Source organism: Thunnus albacares, chromosome 22 (genome assembly GCF_914725855.1).
Source record: "Thunnus albacares chromosome 22, fThuAlb1.1, whole genome shotgun sequence".
In the NCBI taxonomy this organism is placed as follows: Eukaryota; Metazoa; Chordata; class Actinopteri; order Scombriformes; family Scombridae; genus Thunnus; species Thunnus albacares.
The window spans coordinates 10,519,477-10,544,832 of NC_058127.1; the positions used below are offsets into that span (position 1 = coordinate 10,519,477).

General features: G+C 39.5%; 2 protein-coding genes across 3 annotated transcripts in view; one reads left to right on the plus strand and one right to left on the minus strand.

Annotated features, from left to right (window-relative positions):
• Nucleotides 1-559: 559 nt before the first annotated feature.
• Nucleotides 560-6,691, plus strand: pnp5a (purine nucleoside phosphorylase 5a). The gene is made up of 6 exons (XM_044340913.1): nt 560-853; nt 1,705-1,874; nt 1,964-2,067; nt 2,267-2,442; nt 2,665-2,855; nt 3,242-6,691. The coding sequence occupies exons 1-6, from the start codon at nt 831-833 to the stop codon at nt 3,457-3,459; spliced, it is 882 nt and encodes a 293-aa protein (XP_044196848.1). The 5' UTR covers nt 560-830; the 3' UTR covers nt 3,460-6,691.
• The window catches only part of capn1 (calpain 1), a 31,797-nt gene continuing 10,610 nt past the window's right edge, over nt 4,170-25,356 (minus strand). For both annotated transcript variants that reach the window (XM_044340912.1, XM_044340911.1), the window contains 18 exons: nt 17,937-18,070; nt 16,778-16,946; nt 14,858-14,941; nt 13,396-13,481; nt 11,461-11,535; nt 10,767-10,927; nt 10,098-10,258; nt 9,901-9,912; nt 9,464-9,675; nt 9,106-9,145; nt 8,951-9,016; nt 8,786-8,843; nt 7,985-8,049; nt 7,724-7,792; nt 7,454-7,532; nt 7,144-7,260; nt 6,849-6,907; nt 4,170-6,688 (listed from right to left, as the gene is read on the minus strand). In XM_044340912.1, coding sequence (XP_044196847.1) covers nt 6,662-6,688; nt 6,849-6,907; nt 7,144-7,260; nt 7,454-7,532; nt 7,724-7,792; nt 7,985-8,049; nt 8,786-8,843; nt 8,951-9,016; nt 9,106-9,145; nt 9,464-9,675; nt 9,901-9,912; nt 10,098-10,258; nt 10,767-10,927; nt 11,461-11,535; nt 13,396-13,481; nt 14,858-14,941; nt 16,778-16,946; nt 17,937-18,070 — 1,674 coding nt within the window. In that variant the 3' untranslated portion in view covers nt 4,170-6,661. The remainder of the gene's footprint in view (nt 6,689-6,848; nt 6,908-7,143; nt 7,261-7,453; nt 7,533-7,723; nt 7,793-7,984; nt 8,050-8,785; nt 8,844-8,950; nt 9,017-9,105; nt 9,146-9,463; nt 9,676-9,900; nt 9,913-10,097; nt 10,259-10,766; nt 10,928-11,460; nt 11,536-13,395; nt 13,482-14,857; nt 14,942-16,777; nt 16,947-17,936; nt 18,071-25,356) is intronic.

Genomic DNA, 25,356 nt, shown 5'->3' on the forward strand with positions numbered 1-25,356 from the left:
TAATAAAGTGCTCAGTGAGTGTTTATACAGTACTATATATACAGTACCACTCAAAAGATTGGACATACTCTCTCATTCAAGGGAATATAATAATAATACATGATTCAGCATTAAGCTCATGCTTTGGCTGATGTGGTGAAATATCCCCATCACCAACATTCACAAACTGATGTTGAGGTGAACCAGTTTAGACACGTGAAGTTCAAAACAACCCGATTCATGCTGAAAATGTACAACTGGAATATCGATCAGTAAGGTGTCCATCGATCATTCACAGATGTTTGGGTGAATGAGTATTGAATGCTGTCATTCCCCGTTGACTATGATGTGGACATCCAGTACTGCAGAACGGTGAACGCTTCCTCCGCAGCTGTGAAGAGGGCGGGGGATGAATGGGGTGGAGGCTGTCGATCGGAACACACATATATTTCCTCTTCCAAGTTGTATACTATGATGAAGGTGTGTCCGCACAGCCAATGGGACTGCAGCATCCACATGCGTCATTTTGAGCAGATGAGGGACTTGGGGGCGGAGGGGCTCTGGACCTATAATAAATCCGGCGAGTGCGCCTTTCCTCCAGACTCAAGTGAGAAGATCAGAAGATTTTAACGGGACTCAACCAGACGAACGAATAGAAGAAAAACTATACATTAAACTAAAAGAAGACTTTTAAATTGTTTCTCATCTGTAATATTCAATATTTTTCAAACAGCTGGGCTTTGATTCATCGTTTCACCGCTTTGGAACTTGTGCGTTTAAAAAAGTGTGCAGTCACACATTTGCTACTTTTTTCTTACCTCACCAGACTCTTCTTTTTTTAATCTTCAGCGATGTTTCCAGAGGCAAACAATGGGTGAGTAGACTATACTTTTGGACAGACTGTACTTTCAGCTTTCCTCTCCCCGTGCAGCTGAACACATGGCTCCTTCACGGGCAAGTCAGGACCGCGAGCAAAAAATAAACCGGCGAGAAAAAAAATGCGCACATGCGCTCTGGGCAGCAAATGAAAAACCATTCATTTATTTCTGAGGGAGTTTTTGTCTTTTGGCATATTTTTACTTGTTTGTATCTTTTAATGATATGAATATTCCTTATTGGGGCTGTTTTATGGCTTCAGATGTCTTCTTAGTGTCACTATTTATAGCACTGCCTTTAAGGACCAAACACCAAACAAATTGTCAAATTATGGTAATTACAGGACACAGGAGAGTGTGATATTTCAGCTCAGCAGACATGAAGATATCACCATTGAAGTGCAATAGAGGCGTGATATACTGCTGTGACTCTGCAGGAATGTGTGTGTGAGTGTGTGTCTTCAAAAGTCACATCCTTATTAGTAGCAGTTCTCGGATTAGGCCTGCTGCCCAGAAAGAAAAAGAAAACTCTTATCCTGTAATCTGATAATAATGATCATATCACCGCTACTTAAGGAATTAGGAGGGACAGAGAGGTGAATAAGGACACTGGGAAAAAGAAGTATCTCCTGCAGTAAAGTCACAGAGGATACGAAAAAAAAAATGTTAACATCACTACCAGATACATAACTGCTGATCTCCCTCTGCTTCACAAGACTTGATAAAAGTTGTTTTTGCATCATTTTAAGATAACCTGACATGAGATAATGCCCTAACCTTTGCATTGATTCCTGCTGGATTGACTTACTTTGGTCACCCTAACCTCCGACCTTCTTCTCATGTCATTCAGCTACAGCTACGAGGACTGCAAGGCCACCGCTGATTGGCTGCTGGCCCAGACAGACGTCCGGCCCTCAGTTGGCATCGTGTGCGGCTCGGGTCTCGGAGGGCTGGCTGACATGTTAAAGGACCAGGTTGCCTTCAACTACAAGGACATCCCCAACTTCCCCCAGAGCACCGGTGAGTTTACCCACGACACACCTCTCAGCTGCTGACTGGTTGTAATGTACTGCTGATATTTACTGAATGGGTTGTATTGTTTCTTGCAGTGCACGGACACGCAGGACGGCTGGTGTTCGGCACCTTAAAGGGGAGGCCATGTGTGTGTATGCAGGGGCGCTTCCACCTGTATGAGGGCTACCCAATCCAGAAGGTTTGTGTCCTAGTTCTCTGAGTGTATTTAAACACTGGGTTTGACGTCATTAAGGCGCAAACTGCTGTGAAATCTGTGGCCTCTAGAAAATGCTTCATGTCCGGTCACGCTGCTGAAAGATCCTTTAAACCAAAGTGCCCTCTGAATGGTTATATAATGTATATATTTATATACTGTGTGTGTGTGTGTGTATTTCCAGATTACACTGCCCATGCGCATATTCAAGCTGCTCGGTGTGGAGACGGTGATGCTGACCAACGCAGCCGGAGGCCTCAATCAGGACTTCAAAGTGGGAGACATCATGATCATCAAAGACCACCTCAACATGCCCGGCTTTGCTGGCAACAATCCACTGTCTGGACCCAACGATGAGAGGTAGGTCGTGTCTTGTGTGTGTACGGTGTTGCATGTTTAAAGATAAATTTTGTGCACGCTGGACATACAAATAGTCTCAAAAAGAACAACATATTTTCTTGTGGTTGGACTTTTTTAAGTTGATGTTCTCAGTTAAACCTGTTTGCACACATTCAGCAACACTAGCCTCAGGTCTCCTCTGCTCTTTGCCCTCACTAAACCTTCCACTTCCTCCTCTCACAGGTTCGGTGTGCGTTTCCCCTGCATGTCCGACGCGTACGACAGAGAGCTGCAGCAGCTGGCCATGGATGTGGGACAAGAGCTTGGCTATGGAGACTTCCTGAAGGAGGGCGTCTACTGCGTGCTGGGCGGACCTTCGTTCGAAACCATCGCTGAGTGTCGTATGCTGCACAAACTGGGCGCTGACGCTGTCGGTGTGTATATTTTCAAACTTATCCAGCAACGAAACATGAAGAAATAACATTTAAAGCTGCATAAGTCAAGACATTTATGTAAAAATACACTCTATTTGCCTATATTTAGTTTTCATGTCAGATATAGGCACCTACACCCATAAAATCAAAGCTATAGAGCCAAATACAAGCTTCTAAACTGAAGATAGTAAAGCTGGACTCACCAACATTAGATGCGCATTCTCCCTGTTGATGTAAACATCAGAGGCCAGCCAGCGTGAAATCACATTACATGATTTCTGAGCAGTCAAAATAAACACATTATATTTAACTCTTTTGTATCTATCCTGGTAACTTTTTATGTTTATCCCAGCGTTTTATTTTAAATACCCTCTTTTCCTTTCCAGGCATGAGCACAGTCCACGAGGTGATCATCGCACGTCACTGCGGCATGCGCGTCTTCGCCCTTTCGCTGATCACCAACCAGGCGGTGATGGACTACGACAGCGAAGAGAAGGCCAACCACGAGGAGGTCCTCCAGACGGGCAAGCAGAGAGCGGAGCAGCTGGAGCGGCTGGTTTCCACCATGGTGACCAAGATCGAGCACAACAACAACTACGCCTAAAGAGACGCCATGCTCCATCAGCGGCACCCATGCTAGTCAGATGCTAGCCTTGTAGTGTGACCTTCTGGTTCACATTTAATGCTATTCTGCCAAAGAAAATCCCACTTAGTTTATTACTTAGGTGAGCAGTTGGGCTGTTTTTAGTCTTAGGTCAATAGATGATAGCAACGCAGTCATCTAAAGAATCTCACTAAATTTGGATCGAACACAAATGCACACAAACCTTTGTTTTCATGTCACTGTGCCTTACATTCCTCTACTGAGTGGCTCCCAAAGAAAAAGACGCTTCTCAGTTGTTGTTTTATTTTTTTTTTTTTGTATCATTTTAAATGAGGCGTATTTGTTCTAACTTAATATTTGATCAGCTTGTATAAATGTCTGCAATTTAACTTAACAATGAGCCAAAATCTGCTGTAAAGATCTTAATATTATGATGTTGAAATATGTACATTAGTGGATTTAAGGTATTTTACTGTGCTTGTTTTTTTTTTAATATGAATGTTATTACTAAAGGTACTATTTATTACTATATTAAGTTTGTTTGTGTTGTTCTTTGGGGTGTGGGTGGGCATTTTTTTTCCATTGTCTGACAGTATAACACAATCATTTTCATTCATTTAATGATTCACAACCATCAATATAATCACTTTCCCCAGACTTGACCTACAGATTCAACACAAATATAAGTTGATCATTAATTTAGAGACTTGTGAAAACATCACTTGCTTTTATTTTCAAGGGTGTAGTGGAGTTTTACAGAGAAGTTACACAGTAAACCAATGTGTTGCATGACTGACGGGTTCAAAGGGATCCAGAATGTTATATGTTGTAAACATTAGGTGATGTTATATAAGCATTACCTGGCAAAAACGTAATACAAGAACGCTGGCATCGAGTATCATACAAAAGGAAACTGTTTGGCAGTCACAAAAAGCATAATTTCAAAATGTGAATCTCCCATTTACAAAAAAAAAAAAACACCTAAAATGACAGTTATTGGCAGAAGAAACAGTTTTGGTATTTGAAACACTTTCAGGTCAACTCTGCTACATTAAAATAATTTTTTCATTTACACCCTCCATACTCAAATCAAATGATGCCCCTTAAGTCTTTTTTTTTTTCACCCCAAAAGTAACATGTTATTATGGAATACAACTCTTAAAATAAAATACTTGCTCCCCATGTTGAACAGAAATCAGGCAGGCAGACATACATATCACATTTCACAACGCATGCATACAAGGTTTCCATCTATTCTGTCTTGCATAATTGTTTACCTTCACCTAAAATATTGACATGTTCTTGTTCCCTTTTGAAAGGCGAGATTAAACAAGGCTGACACATCCTTTTTTTATCCAATATAACATCCAGTTCCAGCCACGATATAAAAGTTTTTTGGGGTTTTTTTTTTCTCCATATTTTAAACAGTCTGTAAAAAGTGCCATGCATAATGATAAACACACATGTCTTAAAGCTGGCCAGGATTAGATTTAAAGAAATATAACAGAACACATTCTCTATGATACAGCGCAGCACCACTGCGGTAAGTCCTTGATGCTGAGGTGAAAGCAAAGTTTGGCACCAGGTATAAACAGAAAGTGCCAGTCCAGCAACGTCGCTACGAAGGCCGAGTAGAGATACATATTGGCGACATTCATATGCACTGAATGTTGTAGAGTCAAAAAGAGTAGGCTGAGCAGCAGGTTTCAATATCCATCACATCTGATGTTGAGATTGTGATAATACATCCCATTTAAAAATAGAAAAAAAAAACTTAAAGACACAATTGATCTGCAGATTGTCAAATTCTCCAAAGAAACTCTTGGTCTACTTGCCACGTGAGATTTTTCACATATCAATTAATTGATTTAATTGAAAACCTGTCAAAAAGTACTATTTTCCCTCCACCAATGAATGAATACATGCAGAGGGATCCCTTAAAATCAAGTGCTTATCATGAATGATAGCCAATGTGTAATGACTGATTGATAATTTCCAATAAAACACCATTAAAATCTGATTTAAAATTGATTAAAAGGTGGTCGAGACCTGCCAGACTGACAGTGTGGACTGTAAAAAGTACATCTCTAAAGCACTAGTTAGCTACCTGGCAAACTTGAGAAACAAAGGTGGTCCTCTGGTCAAGACAATTAATTCCATCTTGACTATAACATTCACAAGTTTAGCTTACCTTTAGCTTAGCTGCCTACCTTAGCGGATATGGAGAACCAAACTTGATGTTTTTGGAAAAAGAAAAATTCGTTTTTTTCATGATAAAGGTTAAATTATATAGCCAAACCTACACTTGAATTTTTAGGCCGATAAATAAAACAATATTTAAATGTTTTAAACATCAGATGAGAAAAGAAGATATGCTGAGCAGGACATTTTAAAGTAAAAAATATAATTGTCTGTAATGACTGGTTTCAAAATTACCATAAACATATTATTATTGAATTGTAGTTTCTTGTAATTAATCATGTACACCAATATATTGTCCTGCGCAGACTTAAACCAGCTTGAGGAAAAATCAATTATGCTGAGAAAATAATCTTTGTTGATGGACAGATAAATTATGCTCAAGGAAAATATCTTGTAAGGTGATAATAAAAAAATAAATAATGAGGAATATATATACATTTTCCTCCTCAATTTCTATGTGTATTTATGTAATTTAGTGTTTATTAGTTTTTTCTTCAGTTTATTTGACCACTTCATTTAATAATTTACTTTCTAATAAGTCAGGTTTGATCCTCCATAGCCTGGTAGCTAAAGGCTAGTATGGCTAACATTTCTTTAAACATGAACAACAGCTAGGCTAAGAAGGTTTTTTTTTTTCAACCAAGCCAGCTACTGTGGGGCTTTTTTTGTCTCCATAGACTGAAATTTAACCAATGAGATTATTTCTGCCCCAAGAGTAGTTCTGCGCTAACATTTTCAGTGCTAACCTTGAATTTGACTACCTGGCTACAAGGAGTGAGCTTCCTTAGTTTGGCAAAAACAGGTGACAAATACAGGATTGGCACATTTTTCTTACACAGGCACTGTAAAGAGGAATTTACAGTTGTTGTTTTTTTTAGCATCAGAGGGCCTCAGCAGTGAGCAGCATGGAGAAGAGGAAGAACTTGAAGGTGAAAAGGCACTTCTGAAACAACACATACAGGGCCTGGAGTGCAACAGTTACTGAGGAGTCCCCTCACCTCTAGGCAAACATGGTCAGGGTAATCCACTGTAGAACAGAGAGAGCAGGTTGTTACAGATGTGGCGAGTAAATATGCCACACAATATAAGAAAACACCAGCTGTTTCAGTACAAATTTAGAAGAAATCTGCGTGAATTGCAAAGACATTGTTTTACTATATGGGAGCATTTCTGTTATGTGGCCATACCTGAAAGAAGGTAAGGGATATGACACCATCTGCATCTGTGTCCATGGTCTTGAAGGTTTCTACAGAAACAACGAAAATCACTCACTTTACAAGCCAAATGCAAGAATTCTGTTTTTATATGTAGCACTTTGAGCATTAATCCTATGTAATTTAATGATGTTGAATAACCAATGGTTCTTGTTTGACTGATAAAAATTAGACACTTTTGAGGCAAACTTCAATGATGATGTGACTGAAATGGTTTGAGAAGCAGGTGAACTGTTTTTCTGGTGAACTGTGCAGCAATGGGACTCACTGAACATGGTCTCCAATCTGACCAGACAGGTGACAAAGTTGTCAAAGTCGACAGCCATGTCTGCCTCTGTGTAGCGCAGGATGATCAGTTGGAAGAGGTGGTTTGTCAGCTTGAATCCTGGAAGACAGCGAGAGATGGAAAAAAAATGTCAAAAAAATGTCAAAAAGAGGCTTCTTTTTATTTGGAAACTGGAATCCAGGAGTCGAGCCACTTTCTAAATGTTTGGTAAAATGTATGATTCTTACATTTTTTTCACTTTTATTGAAATGAAAAGCAAGCTAAAAGGATTTTGAACTTGTGAGTACATCACCTGCTGAATCGAGAGCCATCCTCATCTCATAGGAGCTCATGGTGCCCGACTTGTCCAGGTCAAATTCCCTGAATATAGTCTAACATGTTAACACAAACAGATGGAGAATGAATAAAAACAGACAGCAGGAGGACAGAACAAAAAGACCAAAAACCAGTGCACTGGCCAAATGTCAAAACAAGTAACAAGCTGTCTCATGAATTCTCATGAAGCTCAATCAATACTATTTAGCCTGATAACCCTGCTTGACCGATCAGGGTTTGATCTCACCAGGTATCGTTTAATCTTTTCCCAGAGTACATGGAATTCTGCCAGACCCAGCTTTCCACTGCCGTCCGTCTGAGCCAAGAGGTTAAGGGAACAACAAGTCTGCCAGCACAATAAACCTAATTTTTATTATCACAAAAGGTCGATATCAGAAGAATCTTAAGACAAAAGAAAAAGGGCCCCGACAGCAAAATCTAACCAACTGTTTCCAGATGACATCCAGCACCATCGGAGCTAAAGATAACAAATTATTTTCAAGGATACGTCCATGAGGTTTATCATACTGCGACAAGCCTCTTTTGTGAAGCCGTCTGTCTTCAGGTCTTTGTCTGTTTGCATAAGAAAGAGAGAGTGGAACATAAAAAAATGAATTAGACGCTATTTTACATAATGGATGCAAAGCATGGCTGGATTAACCTCCTATGGGGCCCCAGGGCAAAAAGTTGTTGTTGACCCCCACTAGATAGTACAAGGTAGTACTCTAGAGCTGAAATTAAATTAGTTTATTGATCAATAAGTTGACTTTTGATAATTGATTCATCTTTTTCTATGACAGTAAACTCAAGATCTTTGGGTTTTTGACTTTTGGTCAAATAAGACAAGTACTTTTAATATGTTAAATTGGGCTTCAGGGAATAATTATTGACATTTTCTTACAATTTTCTGACATTATATACACTGAAAAATCAATTATTAAAGAAAATAATTGTTGGTTGCAACCTTATAGTAATCTATGTTTGACTCATATGATACTTTGATGGAATAATACTACCTTGCCACAAGTTTTCAGTGTACAATTTGATAAAAAACACAACTTTACAACAAATGAGCTCAATGTAAACTTAAACAATTAAGGTCAAAATCTGCAATTAATCAAATTATGTAGACCCAAATGATATGGAGTAAACCTGGGGTTTTTGGGGTCCCTTGGCAGTTGCCCGTCGGCCTAGTTGGTAATCCAGTCTTGATGCAAAGTATATTCAAATAGTAATTGAAATGCTACACTTTTATGAGAAGAAATAAACTTCCACTGCACAGCTGAGAGTGATTTCTGCTGTTACTAACGTTTACTGATGATCCTGTTCAGTATAGTTTGCAGCTCTGTGACACTGATCTCCATGTCCTGTTGGCATAAACAAGAAGGATTAATACATTTTAAACTTTATATACAGTATATTTGACAAAGTATCCCTTGAACCATTCCACCAAGCTACAGCTACTCTCACTTACTGGCCCAGCCAGCTGTCTGAAGAGATTCTTGAAGCCTGAGTCAATCTGGCTCTCATCTAGTTGAGTCTGAAACACACCCACACACAAATGTATTAAGTACACGTTCTTTTCACACATCACTTAATCATCATGTGATGATTGTTTCATCCTCTTACCTCTGGTGGAAGCGCCGCTATAACATCATCATCAAGCTCCCTGACACAGAAAGAAGATGCTTACTTTAGAATATTCTGTCAATTTCTTCAACATTTTCTTCCAGGCTTTTTAAAACATTATACAACATTATGTTTTTTTATATTTTTTCTACAAGCTCTTCATTGCTCCTTTTTTTTTTTGATATATAGCAAGATGTACATATTTCAACGGGTATAATGGCTAATTAACATAGCAAGCTATTCAAAAAAAAGTTAAATATAATAGATTTTGACAAATTTTAAGAAGACAAAACAAGCATTAACAAAATCTTAATTGTGCCAAGACTTTGGACTTTGAACAGAAAATAGTTCTACTCACTCGGAGTCGGCGGGCTTCTCCGAGAAAACCCTGAGTACAAAGTCAGCCTCAACGTGGGGTTCAAAGGTGGAGGGCACAATGACGTATTCCCCGGCCGGAAGCCGCAACCGTGAGCTGACCTCCCTCAGGTTGATGAAGAGCTCTGAGCGGGCGCTGGACGCGTGGGTCAGAAAAAACTCTCGCTTTAGGTGGACCCCTGACTTGCCTACAGCCTGAGAGGGGAGCCAGAAGAGTTAGTCTGCATTCAGGAAACCCTTAATAGTATTTTGTCGGGAGCAGCTCTATCTCTTATCCTCTCAAAACCTAAACTAAAATGTTGTAAATTAGGTGTTGTTGAAAACTGTTATGTTCAAATGTCATTATCACTGGACAGAATTTGAAAACAACAGTTAATTAATGAGTTTTTAGAAGAAAAGGAACAGCAGAAAAGCTCTTACCTCATCTGGAACCTGGAAAGGAAAGAGAGAGACGAAGTTACTGACGTTATAAAGAACGGACAGATTCCAGATAATAGATATTTGTCAGCTGTGAATCCTGAAACATTATTATAAAAACTGCAAACTTATCAATGTAATTTAATACGTTGCTTTTAAGATCCATTTTTGCTAGCTGTGTTTGCTGAACTGCTGCTAACCTCATAGACGGCAAAGCCGATCGTCTCCATGTCTTTGCCCTCCTGGCGTTTCTTCCTGCGGTCTTTCTGCATGAGGGCAACCAGGAAACTGCAATCTGCTTGGCCAGGAGTGTCTGGGTTCTTCAGCAAAATCTTGAACTGGGGGTTCAGCCAAAAGGTTGCTGGAGGCAGGAAGCCAAAAGGACAGATTGTTCTTTTTCTTTTTGGCTTTAATTTGAAGTATGTTAATTTTTGTTTTATAAGCCATACTAGAGAGCAAACGAGGAAACTGACTCCACAAGTCTCCGGTCATGATGGGTAATTTTCAAAATTCATTTTAAAACAGACCATTGTTTTAGTACTTATTGCTTAAATAGGAGTCACTGGTTCACATTCCTTCATTAAAATTCATCCAAATCCTCTCTCCCTCCTTCAACACCTCTTTGTTCTTGAACATTTTTTCTACCAAAAATTCCCTGAACCAAAAGGGTTATTCAGTGATTCCTGGAACAGTGTTTAGAGAATCATGGGATCTTAAAATTTGCTTTTTAACTCATGCTAATGAAATTCTCTAATGCATTAAACCTTTAAAAGAATCAATCTCCAAAATGTGCAATAAAATTACTCTCTCATCTCATTCATAACCCCATTCATAGACCTCTTTCTTCCCTTCAGCCTCTCATACTGCACCTGGGAAGTTCCTGCAGCCTCCAGCAGTGCTGCCTCTCCTCCATTCACCCTGGTAGAGCGAGGAGCTCCATTTCTTAAGCTGGCTGTTCTGCAGAGCATCGGCCGTCAGGTTGCAGATCTCCAGACGACTGAACTCACGCAAGAAGTCGCTGAACGACATCCTGAGAGAGGGAGACAGGTAAACTATTAGGACAGTGTGGAGATGCCACAGACACGCTGGCTTACATTTTCCAACACAGAGACCAAGTGTGAAACCTTCAACACACATGAAAAATGATGCTGACATTTCTAATACATACTGTTTGCTGCAGAGAATAAACACGTATCAAACAGACATTACAAAGGGAAACAGAGCCACACAAATACATCACATGCATGGACAATATGAAAAGTTCAACTGTTAGTGTTGAGTTCATTCAGTTGGATGTTAATGCATGCTATAATTAGCTCACTTGGCTGACATTTTCCAACTTTACTTTCATTTTTATCATCAAACAAACCAGCAAAAGAAATGTATTTTTCCATAATTCATTAAAATTGGACCAACACAGTAAATCTGAATTACAAAGGGCAGAAAGCTCTTTGTAGGCTGACACTTTCAAACATGCATTCCATGGCCAGAGCTTAATCAAACTGGTGTGACCAAAGACAAAAATACCTCGTCACACCAGTAATGACACTCAAGCAGACTCACCAGAATTCACCGTCCTCGCTGCGGTTTTGTAGCCGACTTCTGATAGACCGGTCCACATTTTCCCACTCTCTGGAGCTGAGCATTTCACAAACAAAAGAGATGATTGTACAAAAGAAATGACTACTGGACATAGGATGTATTGTGGTGATAGACATTAGCCTTGAGGCTAAATTTGGACAATCTTGATCTTGAAATTGTTTCTTTTATATCAGACATTTTCAATGTATTTTCCTTTTCTTCTACTTATTTTTTAATAACTTCGCCAACAACCATATTTCTAGCTTAACAAGACAAGTTTACAGTCATGCTAGCAGCCCTTTGAGGCTTAGACACAGCTGTCCTTTGAGCTAAATGCTAACATGCTCACAATAACATTTGCTAAAACGCTATTGTTTAGCAGGTCTATGGTCTACCATGTTCACTATCCTCATTTAGCATGTAAGCATGTTGACATTTGGGAACAGTGTTAGTTTTTAAGGTATTCAGTCATAAACATAGATATTGGCCTTATATTGAAATTTTGAGATGATGATGGCGTTTCGTTTTTAAGTATTAGTTATTAGTTCATCATCTGGACACCACAGATATCTGTAAAAAAAAAAAAATCATGGCAATCCCTTTTATAACTGAAGAAACATTAATTTCACTTAAAACCAGAAATATCCTCTCATGGTGGCACTACAAGGAAAATCGTCACCAGTTGGATTCATCCTCTGGAGAAGATGCAAAATTTCTTGGCAATCCATTGAATAGCTAATGAGATATTTCAGTCTGGATCAAAGTAGTGGACCTACCAACAAACCAAAAGACAAACACTGCCACAGAGTCACGCTGCTAACCTGACGCACCAGATGGTTTGTTACACAGAACCAACAGGGGCCCATTTTTTGCCTCAGTCCACTCAATCTGTTAATACGTGCAAGCCACGGTCTGCTCCTCTGCAAGCCTCTGCATTCAAATCCCCTATTCTAACACCAAACAAGCAAATATTTCACCCACTGTTAATGACTTGCGTAAAATAGTAAACAGTCTGAACTCTCACAAAGGTGGTCGCTTCCCAAACAACCTGACCAGTGAACAAAAATATCTAAAATCCTGCTATTTTTGGTTGCATAGGGGTGTCAGCCTTCAAAAAGCCACCAGGTAGATGACTAGTGGAAACATATTTTGTTGAAAAGACAAATTAGTTTTTCCCCTAAAGGTTCCTTAAAAAAATTCTCAAGACATGGAGACCATTTCTAGTGTTTTTATTTTCTTGTCAGGCTGTAAACTGACATATAAAAGTTTCCTTGTTACTCAACACAGAATAACAAGAATCTGCAGAATAACTGAAGTTATGTAGATGGTTGGTTTTATGTTATTGAATCTTTTTCTTAGTCTCTTCACAGTCTCAAATTCTTTGCTCACAGTCAACATGAGCAGTTACATGCCCGTTTAAACATGTGAAGTGTTGAAAATGCTCAGTTGGACTGTAAAAAAATGTCTGGTATTTTTTACTTTCATAACTACAGCAACATGAAATGATGTAACCCCACAAATTACTCCACTCTGTCTGAGTCTGCTCATTGATGAAAATAGCTGAGGGGCATAGTCAACCCCCTTTCCCTTCAGTTTTCACTTTTTTTTCTTTCTTTCTTTCTTTCTTTCTGCGACTCTCTGAAATGGGGATGGCCTTGGGGAACTAATGTCATGAGTACTAAATATAAAGGATAAAGACATGGGGGGAAAAAAACCCCAAATGATCATTTTGATGCCCAAAAATTACTCAGATTCCAAGAGAACAGAATTTAAATCACAGTGAAAACAGCATAAAATCCTTCACATTATCTTCTTATCTTATTCACTAATAAGAAACTGGGAAATGTGTTTTTCCCTGTCATGAGCTGCCATTTAACTCCAAAATTGTAACATAGTAAGTGTAAAGTAAAATCTTACTTGTCGCTCCAGGCTCCGGTCCACTCTATCTCCCCCCAGGGGTTTCTGACACGAACCAGCTTGGTCATATTACCTCTGTACACCACCTGAGGGCAAAGAAACACCACCTGACGTTCACATTTTGCCACTGCTTAACTGATTTAAGCACATGGTGTGTTTCACAAACACACAGTCACGTGTATCTACAGTAAGTTATATTTATAGTACAGTATTATAAAAGGGAGAAATCAGTTCCAACATTTGAAGAAAGAGGATGCTAGTTATAAAACGAGAAAATACAGATTACGACTTCTTCTTCTTCTTCATTTATCATGTAACAAAGAAATTAGGGATGCACTCTTACTGAAGAAAATGTTCAGAACAATGGTTACTGCTATTGCTCAGTGCGTACAGCGTTGCACAAATTGCAACGTTTAGATACATTTTTGAATAAAAACGCACTATTTGTAGTGTATTTTGGATTCAACCTCTACTAAAACTGACCTAAAAAAGTGAACCATTACTGTATAAGTAAACTTTTATTCACTGTGTTGTGCTATAGTACTAGCTACAACTAGTAGTGCAACTTCAAGATTGACAGGTCAACATACTGCAGTCTAAACAATCATAGTTTAAGAATTGTATTGTCAGCTTTTGTCAGCATGTATTCAGTTTGGTTGACTTTGGTCCAGTCACAAAGTCACAGTTTTGGGGTTAAACCAGGCTTTTCAGTCTCATAAAGCTTAATATATTCATGCATATGTACTGCTTTTAGTATTCGGCTACTCTATAGATCTCAGTTGTTCTTTATATTTTAGTGCTATGCTTGGTTTTCGTGACTTTTATCTTTCTGAATCATTACTTTTTACCGCAGGCTGCTCAGGATCTGCTGATGTTGCATCATATGATTGGCTTTTTGTTACAAACTCTGCCTCTTTCACAAGCTCATAGTTGGGTTGGTAAACCGAGTTGCTCAGGATCGCCAATGTTTAAAGTGCAGTGAATCCAAATACTTGAAAGATAGCCTGAGTGAGTGGAAACTGCTTTGTGAGAAAGCCGCCAGGAACACATAACTGAGCAACAATGCATTCCCATTCCAACACACTGTATCTTCTGTAATGTGATATCAGTCTTTATTATAAGTTATTATAAACACGAAGTTATGGATATTTAAGGACTAAAACAGGCAAGTTTTTGCTAAGAAAATATGTATTTTAAATGTGTTTTTCTCCCTTTCTGTACAATTCTTATTTCTCAAATTGTTTGTTCTATGTTAACCAGTGCAACAAAACTGTGCTGATATTTTGGTCACAAGTCTCACAGATGATACCTTCTGTTAAGGTCAGATACCTTCATTATTCACTATTTCTGCTAGTACAGGGTTTTCCTTCTTTCCATGTGCATTTGGTCTTTGTTTTTGCAGTTGCTTAAGTCGAATAATTTGTGCCACACTGGCCCACAATCCTGCTTCATTAGCACTCACCTCTTCCACACCGGTCACAGAGTAGGCATGTCCCTTCACCAGCTTCTTGAAGGTGACGGCCTCCATGTCTGCTCTGCCAGTGATCTGAGGATGAGAGAAACACGTGCAGAGTAAAACAGAGGTCACTGCAGTTTACAGCATGATTCACAAAAATCACGATGATGGTTACAAAGATGAGAGAAAGTACAAACACACTGCCGCTACACATGTGACAGCATCATTGATATCTGCAGGCGGCGGTCACAGTCACCGTCATAACACGGCTCATTCATTAACACTATCGAACTTTACAGAGTGAGAAATCCATTCGAGAGATGACAGTCACTGGTTGTTTCAGCGAACTCAAACACAGACGTGGCGGCGGTCACACTACACCGTGTATGTGTGTAACCCGATTGAGATGAAATGCAACATGATGTCAGCTGCAAACGTAATGACATTAAAGAGAGCTGACAGATATACACAATGTTGTCAAACTGAATTCCACACTTAATTGCATACCAAATGGGAACCTTGACTTATATGCATACCATCATTTCTCTTCAATATCCTTATGTTTAAGCTCTTTACACTTGATTTTCGGTCATGTCTAAAACAATAGCTCTATGCTTTATCTCTGGTGTTTGTCGTCTTTAAAGTTTTCCGGGCAAATGAGACAGATTGGCAGTTCCTCCTAACCAAACTCAGCAGCATGAGTAAACATACTGAGCGCAGAAAGTGTTCTTCAACAAGAGGTCAATCCCTCCTGTCTGCAAACATCTGTCTCACTGAATTGACCTTGACATTGACACTGTTCGTCTGCCAGCTCCAACCTTTCTAGCGCAGGTTCTCCAGTCTTCGCTGCCCTCTCCTGGTGTCCTTTTGTTCCCATAGTTTTTTCTACTCAAATTGCACTATTAACACTTTCCTCAAACCAGCCTCACCTGTCTCGAGCCCCAATTGTGAAACAGTTCAGCTCTACAAGAAAAAAGACTTCCTGAAGACAATGATTCTCCTTTTTAAAAGATAGTTAGTGGTACACCAAGTATACTATCTGTATATGACACTATAGTGAATGATGCTACTGTGATATATGTGTGTCTGATTTCCCTGATTACCACTGCTACACTCTTCCCACTGTTGCATTCCCATGGTCTACAAAAATGTCTCCAGGGCTGCTGATCTATACAGCTGACCCTGACCTCTGACCTCCAGGTCAAGCAAAAGCAAAATGTGTCAGACAATAAGCAACATGACCATCATAGCATTGCAAACTATATTCATCATTAAATCATTTGATAATTAATTTAATTTTGGATTTTATGATTCACAGAGATGTCTTAACGTAGCTTATAAAGTCACACAAACAGAATATTTGATTTATTATAATATGAAACAGAAGAAGCAAGAAAATCATCTATATTTGAGAAGCTAGAACCAGCAAATTTCTAACACTATCGTGTATTATTATTAAGGTTAAAATTTGTGTGAATGTGAGATGAAATAAGTGAGTTGAAAGTAGTTGTTGCTGTGAGGAGCACTGAGACTGACTTCAGCTATTTTTAAAGTAAAAATCAGCTGAAGGTAATGAAAACTGAGATGATGGATTGTTTTTCATTATTTTAACATCAAACAATGTCACACTTTTTTCAACCTATGATAATCAGATGATTCTTATTACTTCAAAATAGATGTTTTTCTACCTATCACTGCCAAAGAAGTTTGGAGAAAAAAGCGTATTTGCTTTCCCTTTGAGAGTTGATGAGAAGATCAATAGCTCTCTCATGTTGTATTGTAAATAACAAGCTAGCCCCAGCAGCCAGTTAGCATAGCTTAGCATGCAGATACAGAGAAGTATCAATCTCCTCTCAATCTGTGATAAATTTCAGTTCCCATTTGCTCGGGTCAAAGAAATATCAGTATGATCGCTGCAGTACTGACATCTATGGAGCAGCCCAGCAGTGATCCTCTGTCTATGGCCCTGTGGATGATGCTGTAGAGGTCAGACGGGGCTTTCCTCAACTCGTACATCTCCGTCACGCCGCCTGTAAAGTCCTCAAAGCCCTCTGACGTGCTGCCGCCTGACAGAGCCTCATAACATCCATTCAACCTGGGAACACAACAAGAGTTAAGTGAGAGTTTTATTTAGATGTCACATAAATAAGAAGGTCCTACATGTATTATTACAAAAACACACCGTAGGTTTATATTAATGTTATGTCAGTTTGTATAGCTATAACCTAAACAGTCAAAAGAACTGACTGCTCAGAGCAAAGAGTACAGTGTGTTCCCTATAAGATGAAGCTCAGCACTTTCTGCCATATATGGACGTGTTCCTTCACACTAACAATGTGAGAGTAACACAGTAAATCTCAAAGTTACATTACACTCTTTTAAAACCACCCCTGCTCCGTCCAATCCCCTGTTTCCTCTCTGCTTGCCATCCAGGAGGCCCACTTGGCACGCACTTCTCTGAACAATGCTGTGCTTCACTTTAACAGCTCAACCAATTCACAAGTGAGTCCACAGCTGTCCACGGGAGCAGCTGCAGTCTGTGGTTGCTTAACAGTTCAACGAGGGCTTCCGAGTGTTTCTCAATCACACAGAATTTCTACACCCAGTTTGGAGATTTGAATACGGACAAAATCCAAAAGAAGTGACGGCAGCAGTCCCCATTAAGCCTGAACTTCTGATCATCTGACTAAGAGTTGAGACTCATACTGGAATTTGAGCAGAGCCATTTTTTATGTTGTGTTTATATCATGGTGGATTTACTGTAAGTATGATCTATTGCTATATGGAAAAAGAAGATCTCAGAATGTATGACTAAAACTGAAAGTGCGTCAACATAATCCAGTTCTAAATAATCCAAATCCAAACAAAAAACTGCTGTAACTTTTATATAAATATAATAAATAAAATTATTTTAGTTTTGGATGTTCCAAAACGTCATACAAATGAATTCCTCTAGGTTAAGATACACAGCAACAACAACAACATCCTCCGACTTTCTCGGCTTTTTTATGATATGACGTAAATACCACTAATACTTTTACTCAAGAGTGGAATAAGGTCTCAACTGCAGCCCTGCCGGTCTTACTTGGCATAGGCCTTTTCTATCAGCGCGCTCCAGAACTCGGTTCCCTCTGCTGAGTGGACGAACAGCAGCTTCCCGTCCTTCACCGGCAGCCGGTCGTCGATCACCACCTCCACCCATTCGCCAAACTGCCAGAACTGCAAGACAGACAGCAGACAACATTAAGGTACATAAATATGAATAAGATACACAATATATGAAGATGGTTGATTTACACAATATATTATAATATTATAGAGTTTTATGTTTTATTTCCATTTATTTATGGTGGAAATGTTGCATTTTAAATAGGATATACGAGCATATATGAGGAGAAAAAGTTGGATTTCATGTTATAAAAAAGGAAGTCAGACTTCTCTTACTAAACATGGGTTTCAATCACAAATCAATCAGCCCTATCTTATTTCTGGTGCTGTCTAATTTTATCATGTAGCCGACTTGATCTTGTTGTTCCTTCGTTCAGCTCAAATTTCCATTCGTTTGAAATAAACCACACAGAAAAAGGACAAAGAGGAAAAACAATCTGCAGCCTATCACAAAAGTGAGATAGACGTCTGACATTGAAAGAGACATTGGGAAAAAAAATCCCTGACTCCAAAGTAAACATTAAACTCTACTTGAAGTCTCTCTCCAGCATCCACACCAATTATTTCTTTAATAAATATTTCTTAATCAGTCCCACATGGACTCATTAACCTACAGTCTGTGAAGCAATCAATCCTCTCATGCAGATGACATACAACCAGTACATCCAGTCAGCTGTATGACAAATGAGAAAGAGAAAAACCTCAAACAGATTCTCAGAAATGTCTTTAAGTTTAAAAGACTTCCTCTGAAGCCTGAAACAAACGGCGGTGGTCACAAGGACAGGGCGAAGTTCCCAGAAATGTCTTTACAAGATTATCTGAATTGATAGAGTTTTTCCTACATCAGGCCATAAGAAATGAGGCTGTCTTGCCAGCAGGGAGCAGAAGAGACTGACACAACATGTGTAAAGCTGCATGAAAGGGAGGTGGTTGGTGGGGGAGCAACATGACTTAGGGCCTGAGTCCATGCACAGCAAGAGCCAGTTCAAGAAGGCTAATAGGCTACAAGTAAATGCGTATGAGTCTTTGTGGTTGACTCCTGCTGGTCTCTTAGCAACACAACCAAAAAACATGCTTCTTATTTGGAAAAAAAACATGCAGATTAGTTGCCTTCAGAGCTCTAGCTGAGTGCTACTGAGGGTTTATCAGTTGTTTTTATTTAGTTAGTAACCAAATTGGGTAAAGCATCATGAAACAGGTAAGAAATGGGCTACTACTTATTTTTGCGTTGGGAGAGGTGAGATCACCCGTGAACCAAAATGTTAATGTTTTTTGAATGAGCATTTTTCATATTCACTGATCTCCCAGTGTGCTCAACGTGCTGGCATCCAAGTGTAAATTAAATTCAGTAAATGTGACATATTGTAGTTTAAGACGGACAGTATCCTAGTCAGTGTGAGGCATAAGTCCTGTTTTTTAAGCTTTTTTGTAAAAGAGAGCTTGTCCAAATGTAGACAACACAGCAAACTGAGATGAACTTATGCAAAAACCCCGAAGCAGTAATACAGTAATGAGCCAGTAATACAATAAACCTCACATAAAAGAGGAACTGACATCCCAGTAATGCATGGTTATGAAAGAAATATTTCTGCATCAGAGTAATTTGATTCGTAGAAGAGAGAAAGAAGGAGGAGGGAATATGCAGGATTGTGATTTGGCAAATAAAAAACCGCAGCTGGAGTGTGTGTGCATGCATCCACTTGCATCAGCGAGCGACTGGCCTGTGTATTTATGTGAACTAACAGAATGCATGTAATGTGAATACAGCAGGACGGTGAATGGATGGATGGGTGAACTCTGCACACCCTGTAGAGCTGACTCCACCTCTGGGACTGACAACAAGACATACACATATATATATATATATATCCACACACACTTGCCCCCCGGCGAACACGAGGACACATGACTTGCAGAGCCTTTATCTCACAGCAGTGTGTGAGCAACACCCTGCATCACTGAGGGAAATGAGCTCTTACCACATCTGTCATGACTTGCAATTAGCCAGCCTTCCAGCTTAAGAAAAAAACCTCTCTCAGTACGGCTCAACAAACTTTTAAGACTCTCCGTGTGAAATATGAGCGGTGATAAAAACATCATAAAGGATTCTGCCCCACTTTCATTTGTTTCCGGCTGAGATTGCCTACTTTATAATTCATTCTTTCTCCTTTTGTGTGCCTGCCTCAGCTTCTGTTTCCCCACTTCTTAAACCAATTAAGTTTCTCACTGCCAGTGCTCATGATTACATTTTTGGGATGACTCATCCAGGTCTTGGTAATTTTATCCAGAGGCTTAAAGGATCCAAACTGACTAAAAAGAGGAATCCCTGGAAGACTTGACAGCACACAAGAGCGAACAAGCAGAGAAGAAACATGCTCAGAGAGAAAAGAAAGTACAAGTAATGGAAACACACACGCATAAAAACATGTATTGGCTGAAATTCAGACTCCATGAAGTGAGGCTAGTACTAAAACAATAACACATACAGGCAACAGAACGACGAATATAGGCCAACTCATTCTAAATGAGGAACAGTCGTATGTATTTATGAGACATTTAGCTTTCATGCATATACATTAAACACATGCATGCATTTATAAGCCTTCAGAGCAAATGAAAGTATTATTTCCACTCATTCTAGCAGAGAGAGAGAGACGGAGTGTGTGTGTGTATGTGTGTGTGTGTGTGCGTGTGTACATGGAGGACAGCTGAATTCGATAATGTAAAAATGAACACAGTGTTTCTGGAAATAATCACTGAAAAACAGGCCAAATACTCTGCCTTCCCTTGGATGACTTTTCTGTAACTGAGTCACTAGCCCCAGCAGATATGTGAAAGTGGGAAATTGTGTGTGTGTGTGTCTGTGTGCATGTGTGTGTGTGTGTGTGTGTGTGTGTGTGTGTGTGTGTTCGTGTGATGGTATTTATTGATATCTGATTCATAGCAGCCTGGAAGTGAAGGATCAAAGGACGCTTCAGAAAAGAAACAGAAATGTTTCAATGAAAATTTTTAGGGCTGACGGATGGATTCTGTGTCCGATACTGTGTGTATGTGTGTGTGTTAGTGTGTGTTTGTGTGTGTTAGTGTGTGGCCTGTAAATGCAACTGCTGGCAGCTGACAGCAGCCAGTTCGATTTGTCAGTCGGACCGTTTCTAGTATAACAGCTTCCATCACTGAGCAAATAGGCTAGCATATGTGTTTCAGGGTTGTCATTATGTGCATGTATGTACGTGTTCAACATTACAGGTCGGTTCCTTTGCATGTGTTATGTGGCTTTGATGTGTGACTTCCTCCTGTCCTCCCTCTGCTTCTCTCTCTCCCCTCCTTTTTTCTCACATTGCTTCTCTGACTCTCTTTCTCTCCGCTATGTAAACACTTGGCTAGCTAGCGGTCTGGTTGGCACAGCGCTGACTCCATCAGACAGGGCAGTTGACTCAGCTCAAAAGGCTCTGTGACAAAGCAGGCTGAGATGGTGGGGAGTTACTGACAAAACATTTCACTTTGCTTGTATCTAATTCATACGTTGTAAAAGCGTAAAAGCTTGCTCTCATTGTTTGTTTTTTTTGCAGCTCTTTTCTTGGATTCTGAGCACTTGAGCAACACTCTTTTTGCAACACCAGAGATTTGCTTGTTAAGAGATCAGAGGAGTGCACACACAAACAGACAAGGACACACTTAAACACAGATAACGAGGCCTGGGAAATCACAGGACACACACACACACACTCCTCCATAGCCCTTACAGCAGTCTTATATGCTCTTCTCTTAAGTTTAAATTGTTTAAGACATCTAATTTCTTTAGTAGCACCTCTACTGTATATTTTGCACATTCACTCTATTACAAGAAATTAGTTACAGAATATCTGCGACTCTGACATTATTCTTGTTTGCTTATATACTGCAGCTCAGTATTGAACCTTGTTAAAGTTGCTTCTGAAAAAAGCTGAAGCAAGTAAATTCCTAAACTGCATCATAAGACAAAAAGTCTATAACCATACTTGTGGTGTTGTAAGGCTGAGATGCACACCAGACAGACAAAAGTGTTGGATGAATGAAAAATCTGTGTTTCTTAGCGTGGTGAGGAATGTTAGCGCAGTATCAGTTATCTCTTGTTAGCATATCGTTTCTTATTTACACATTCACCAGTAACGGAGCAACATAAGCATTCATCTGGAGTCGTGTTTGTGTCCAGTCAAATATTCACTGAGCTTTTAGCTGTTTTTGTCTCTACCAACTCCTGTGGGAAATATCTGGCTCTTTGGCTGCTAAATGCTCGATTACGTTTACCAGCTAGCTGCTAACTTTGTTTGCCTGCCTTTTAGTGTTGGTACAGGTAGCGTACAGGTGTTTCTGTTTAACCACTGACCGTGTTAACTGGCAACTTTCAGCAGTGTGGATACTGCAACAGCGTTTCATCTCAAGCAAGACGTTTAAAAAGATTAATTTCAGAAAAATAAGTGAGGAAATGTGAATGTTTCTTGTTGGCGACACCATTAAATTTACATAATGTAAGACAAAAAGTGCCAGATGAATATAATGTTACTGTGTTGAACATACAATAATCTAAGACTTTTAGGAGGACACCTACATGTTCTGTTCTTGTTTTCAACAGCTGTTGTCACCACGACAACTACAACACATGTCCCTGAAAGTCACCAGTTAATCCAGTCACTGGTTAAATGGAAATGGAAACACCAACCAACATGCTAACCTCAGTTTTAACTCCAGCATCACCCACTGACAAAAACTCTGAATAACAGTAATTCGTTCAGAGGGTTAAACAAGCTTCTTGGAAACAGAAAGAGATGACAGAAAGATAAAAAAAAAAAAAGAGTGAAACTAAAAGTGTAAATGTGACAACTGTCACATCACTTTGTTCTAAATCCAGACACCACAAAAGAGGAAGGAGTTTTTGTTTTTTTTTCTCAATATGAATTTTATTCTATTTTTTTCCTGAGCCTCGTGGGCCCTTTCACGTCGTTGGGCAAAGGGATTGAGCCCCAGTAAGCCCATTCATTAAAACAGCGTTGATGCTGATTTGTCCTGGGAGGGCCAGATTCACGGATGGGCAGGCCTGGCTCTCCAGGGCCCACTGGGCTTATCTCCACCCAGTTACCACAGTTACAGTAAAATCAAGCTCACTTGCAGAGCAGCCTCCCCACACTAAACTGATACACTGATAAACTGATTTACCTGCAAGACTCGTGTTTTAATGCTGTTGTTCATCGTTTGCGATGTTCGAGAAATAAAAAGCTTGCCTCCTAGTTTTAGTTCAATTCAGTAAAATCCAATCGCACCATGGAGCGTCTCTCCTGCTGGCTGCTAACAGCGCTGTCAGCAGCCAGGGAGTCGATCACACTGGACAGTAGAGGAGGAAATGCAGAGACGCTGGTATGTGTCTGTTTAAACAGGAGTTCAGCCGACTTCACTGCATTTAACACCGGAGCTGAGAATCATCTCCCGCTGATTCATTTTGAGAGAGCAATGACCAAAAATTCCTCACTCACCCACTGGTCTGTGGCCAGTCCAGCCAACAATATAAGTTTACAGGAGCTGTGATTCAAGAGAGTTTGTACTTTTTCTATTGTATTCTAATAGTTTTTTTTTTTGAGTGTCTAGTATCTTTTCCCACTGAGGTTTTGTGGAATAGAAAAAATGCCTGAGGAAGACCTGTGTTGGGTCTAAACTTTGCTAATAAAAGTTTAAGGAAGCTCTGATTCCAGCGTGCAGAGACCTTTATATCATATTCGTTTTGGCTGTATTCAAATTGAACTTTCCCTACATCACACTGGACTGAATGTGTGCATTGTTCACCTGGTGAACTGGCTGCTGCACAGAGGGGTTTTTTAATGACGACAACACCTGTGACCACTGCTCCAGTGAGTGTGTGTGTGTGTGTGTGTGTGTGTGTGTGTGTGTGTGTGTGTGGGTGGGTGGTATTTGTGTACAAAGCAAAGTTCAGTGGATAAGGCCCAGCCGTCTGCCAGAGGCTCACACCTCAGAGATAGAGTAAATAGAACAAATATTTTGTGTTTGTGTCACAAAAGAGCAGGACTGGTCTTTCAGGGAGCACTTCAGTAGATACATAGATAGACATAGATGGTAGATATAGTAGATACAGTAGACATAGACAGGTAAGTAGGTAGATGCACAGACGAATAGAAAGACAGTAAGTATACACATATGATAACGGCATGAATAGACAGTACCCTAAAGATTATCAAAATATGACTCTGAAACACAACAAATGTGTTGGACAATGTAATAAATTAAAAGAGTTATTGTACAGACAGGTGGCAGTATGCAGGAATGACCTCCTGCAGCATTCTTTGTCAACATGACTGACAGATTACATCTGTTTCCTTGAGGACTGGGTGTTGGCTCACTTAAGCGCTTAAATCATTTTGAAGGTGCGTCAAACCCTCCAAGGTAAAGCTTAGAGACCGACTGTCTAGATTTGCATCTGAGAGGTCGGTTATCTTGGATGACTCAGTGGGCGTTGGCCAACAGAGCATGTTTTTAAAGTGCTGTTTTAAATCCTCATTTTTGCTGGGAAACTCTGCACAGAGAAAGACTATTGACTTCACTGACTCACCGGCAAATGCATGAAGTACCGTCGAGCAAGAACCTACAATTAATGATTGTTTCCATCATCAAATAATCTATCAACCATTTCATTGTGTGGTCTATACAAAGTCTGAAAATAGAAACTAACAGAAGAGTTTAGTTAGTTTATAATAATAGTGATATAGAAAAGCTGCAAATCCTCAAAGTGGAGAAATTAAAGCCAGCCTTTTTATTTGATAAATTAAAATGACTAATTTATTATTAAAATTGTCATTGGTTTTTATGCCCATCAATTCATTGAAACTGATCAATCAACTTACTTCTCTGAAGCTGCTTAACGACTAACATTTGAAAACTGTATGTAGTGGGAGGCTTCCCACTTTGAATGCTTGAAGCAGTACATTTATGAATCAGAGAGCTATCTACTGCATCCTCCTTAAAATAGTTTGTTTTGTCTGAACTAACAGAATACCAGTGAAAGTAAATGAACTTCTGAAACTGACGACCGATAACCCAGTAAGGGAATCTTCCTATGAGTCAGTTTCAAAACAGAGACGACATCATGCATCAAACCACGAATTAATCTTTCAAAACAGCACCATTTCTGCTTAAAAGAAAACACTTAAGCTTTATTTTAGCGGCGCCAAACAAGGGACTGGGTTTTCTTCCGATGGATAAGAACTACACAAAAAAAATCCAACAAATGAACTTTTCCACAATGACTTCGACCAATGAAAACACCCTAATCTCACCTTTTACACAACCACTGT

Coding starts and splice junctions, on each gene's coding strand:
- pnp5a (XM_044340913.1), top strand. CDS start 831: ATGTTTCCAGAGGCAAACAATGG. Junction 854..1,704: donor TTTCCAGAGGCAAACAATGG/GTGAGTAGACTA, acceptor CATGTCATTCAG/CTACAGCTACGAGGACTGCA. Junction 2,856..3,241: donor ACTGGGCGCTGACGCTGTCG/GTGTGTATATTT, acceptor TTTCCTTTCCAG/GCATGAGCACAGTCCACGAG.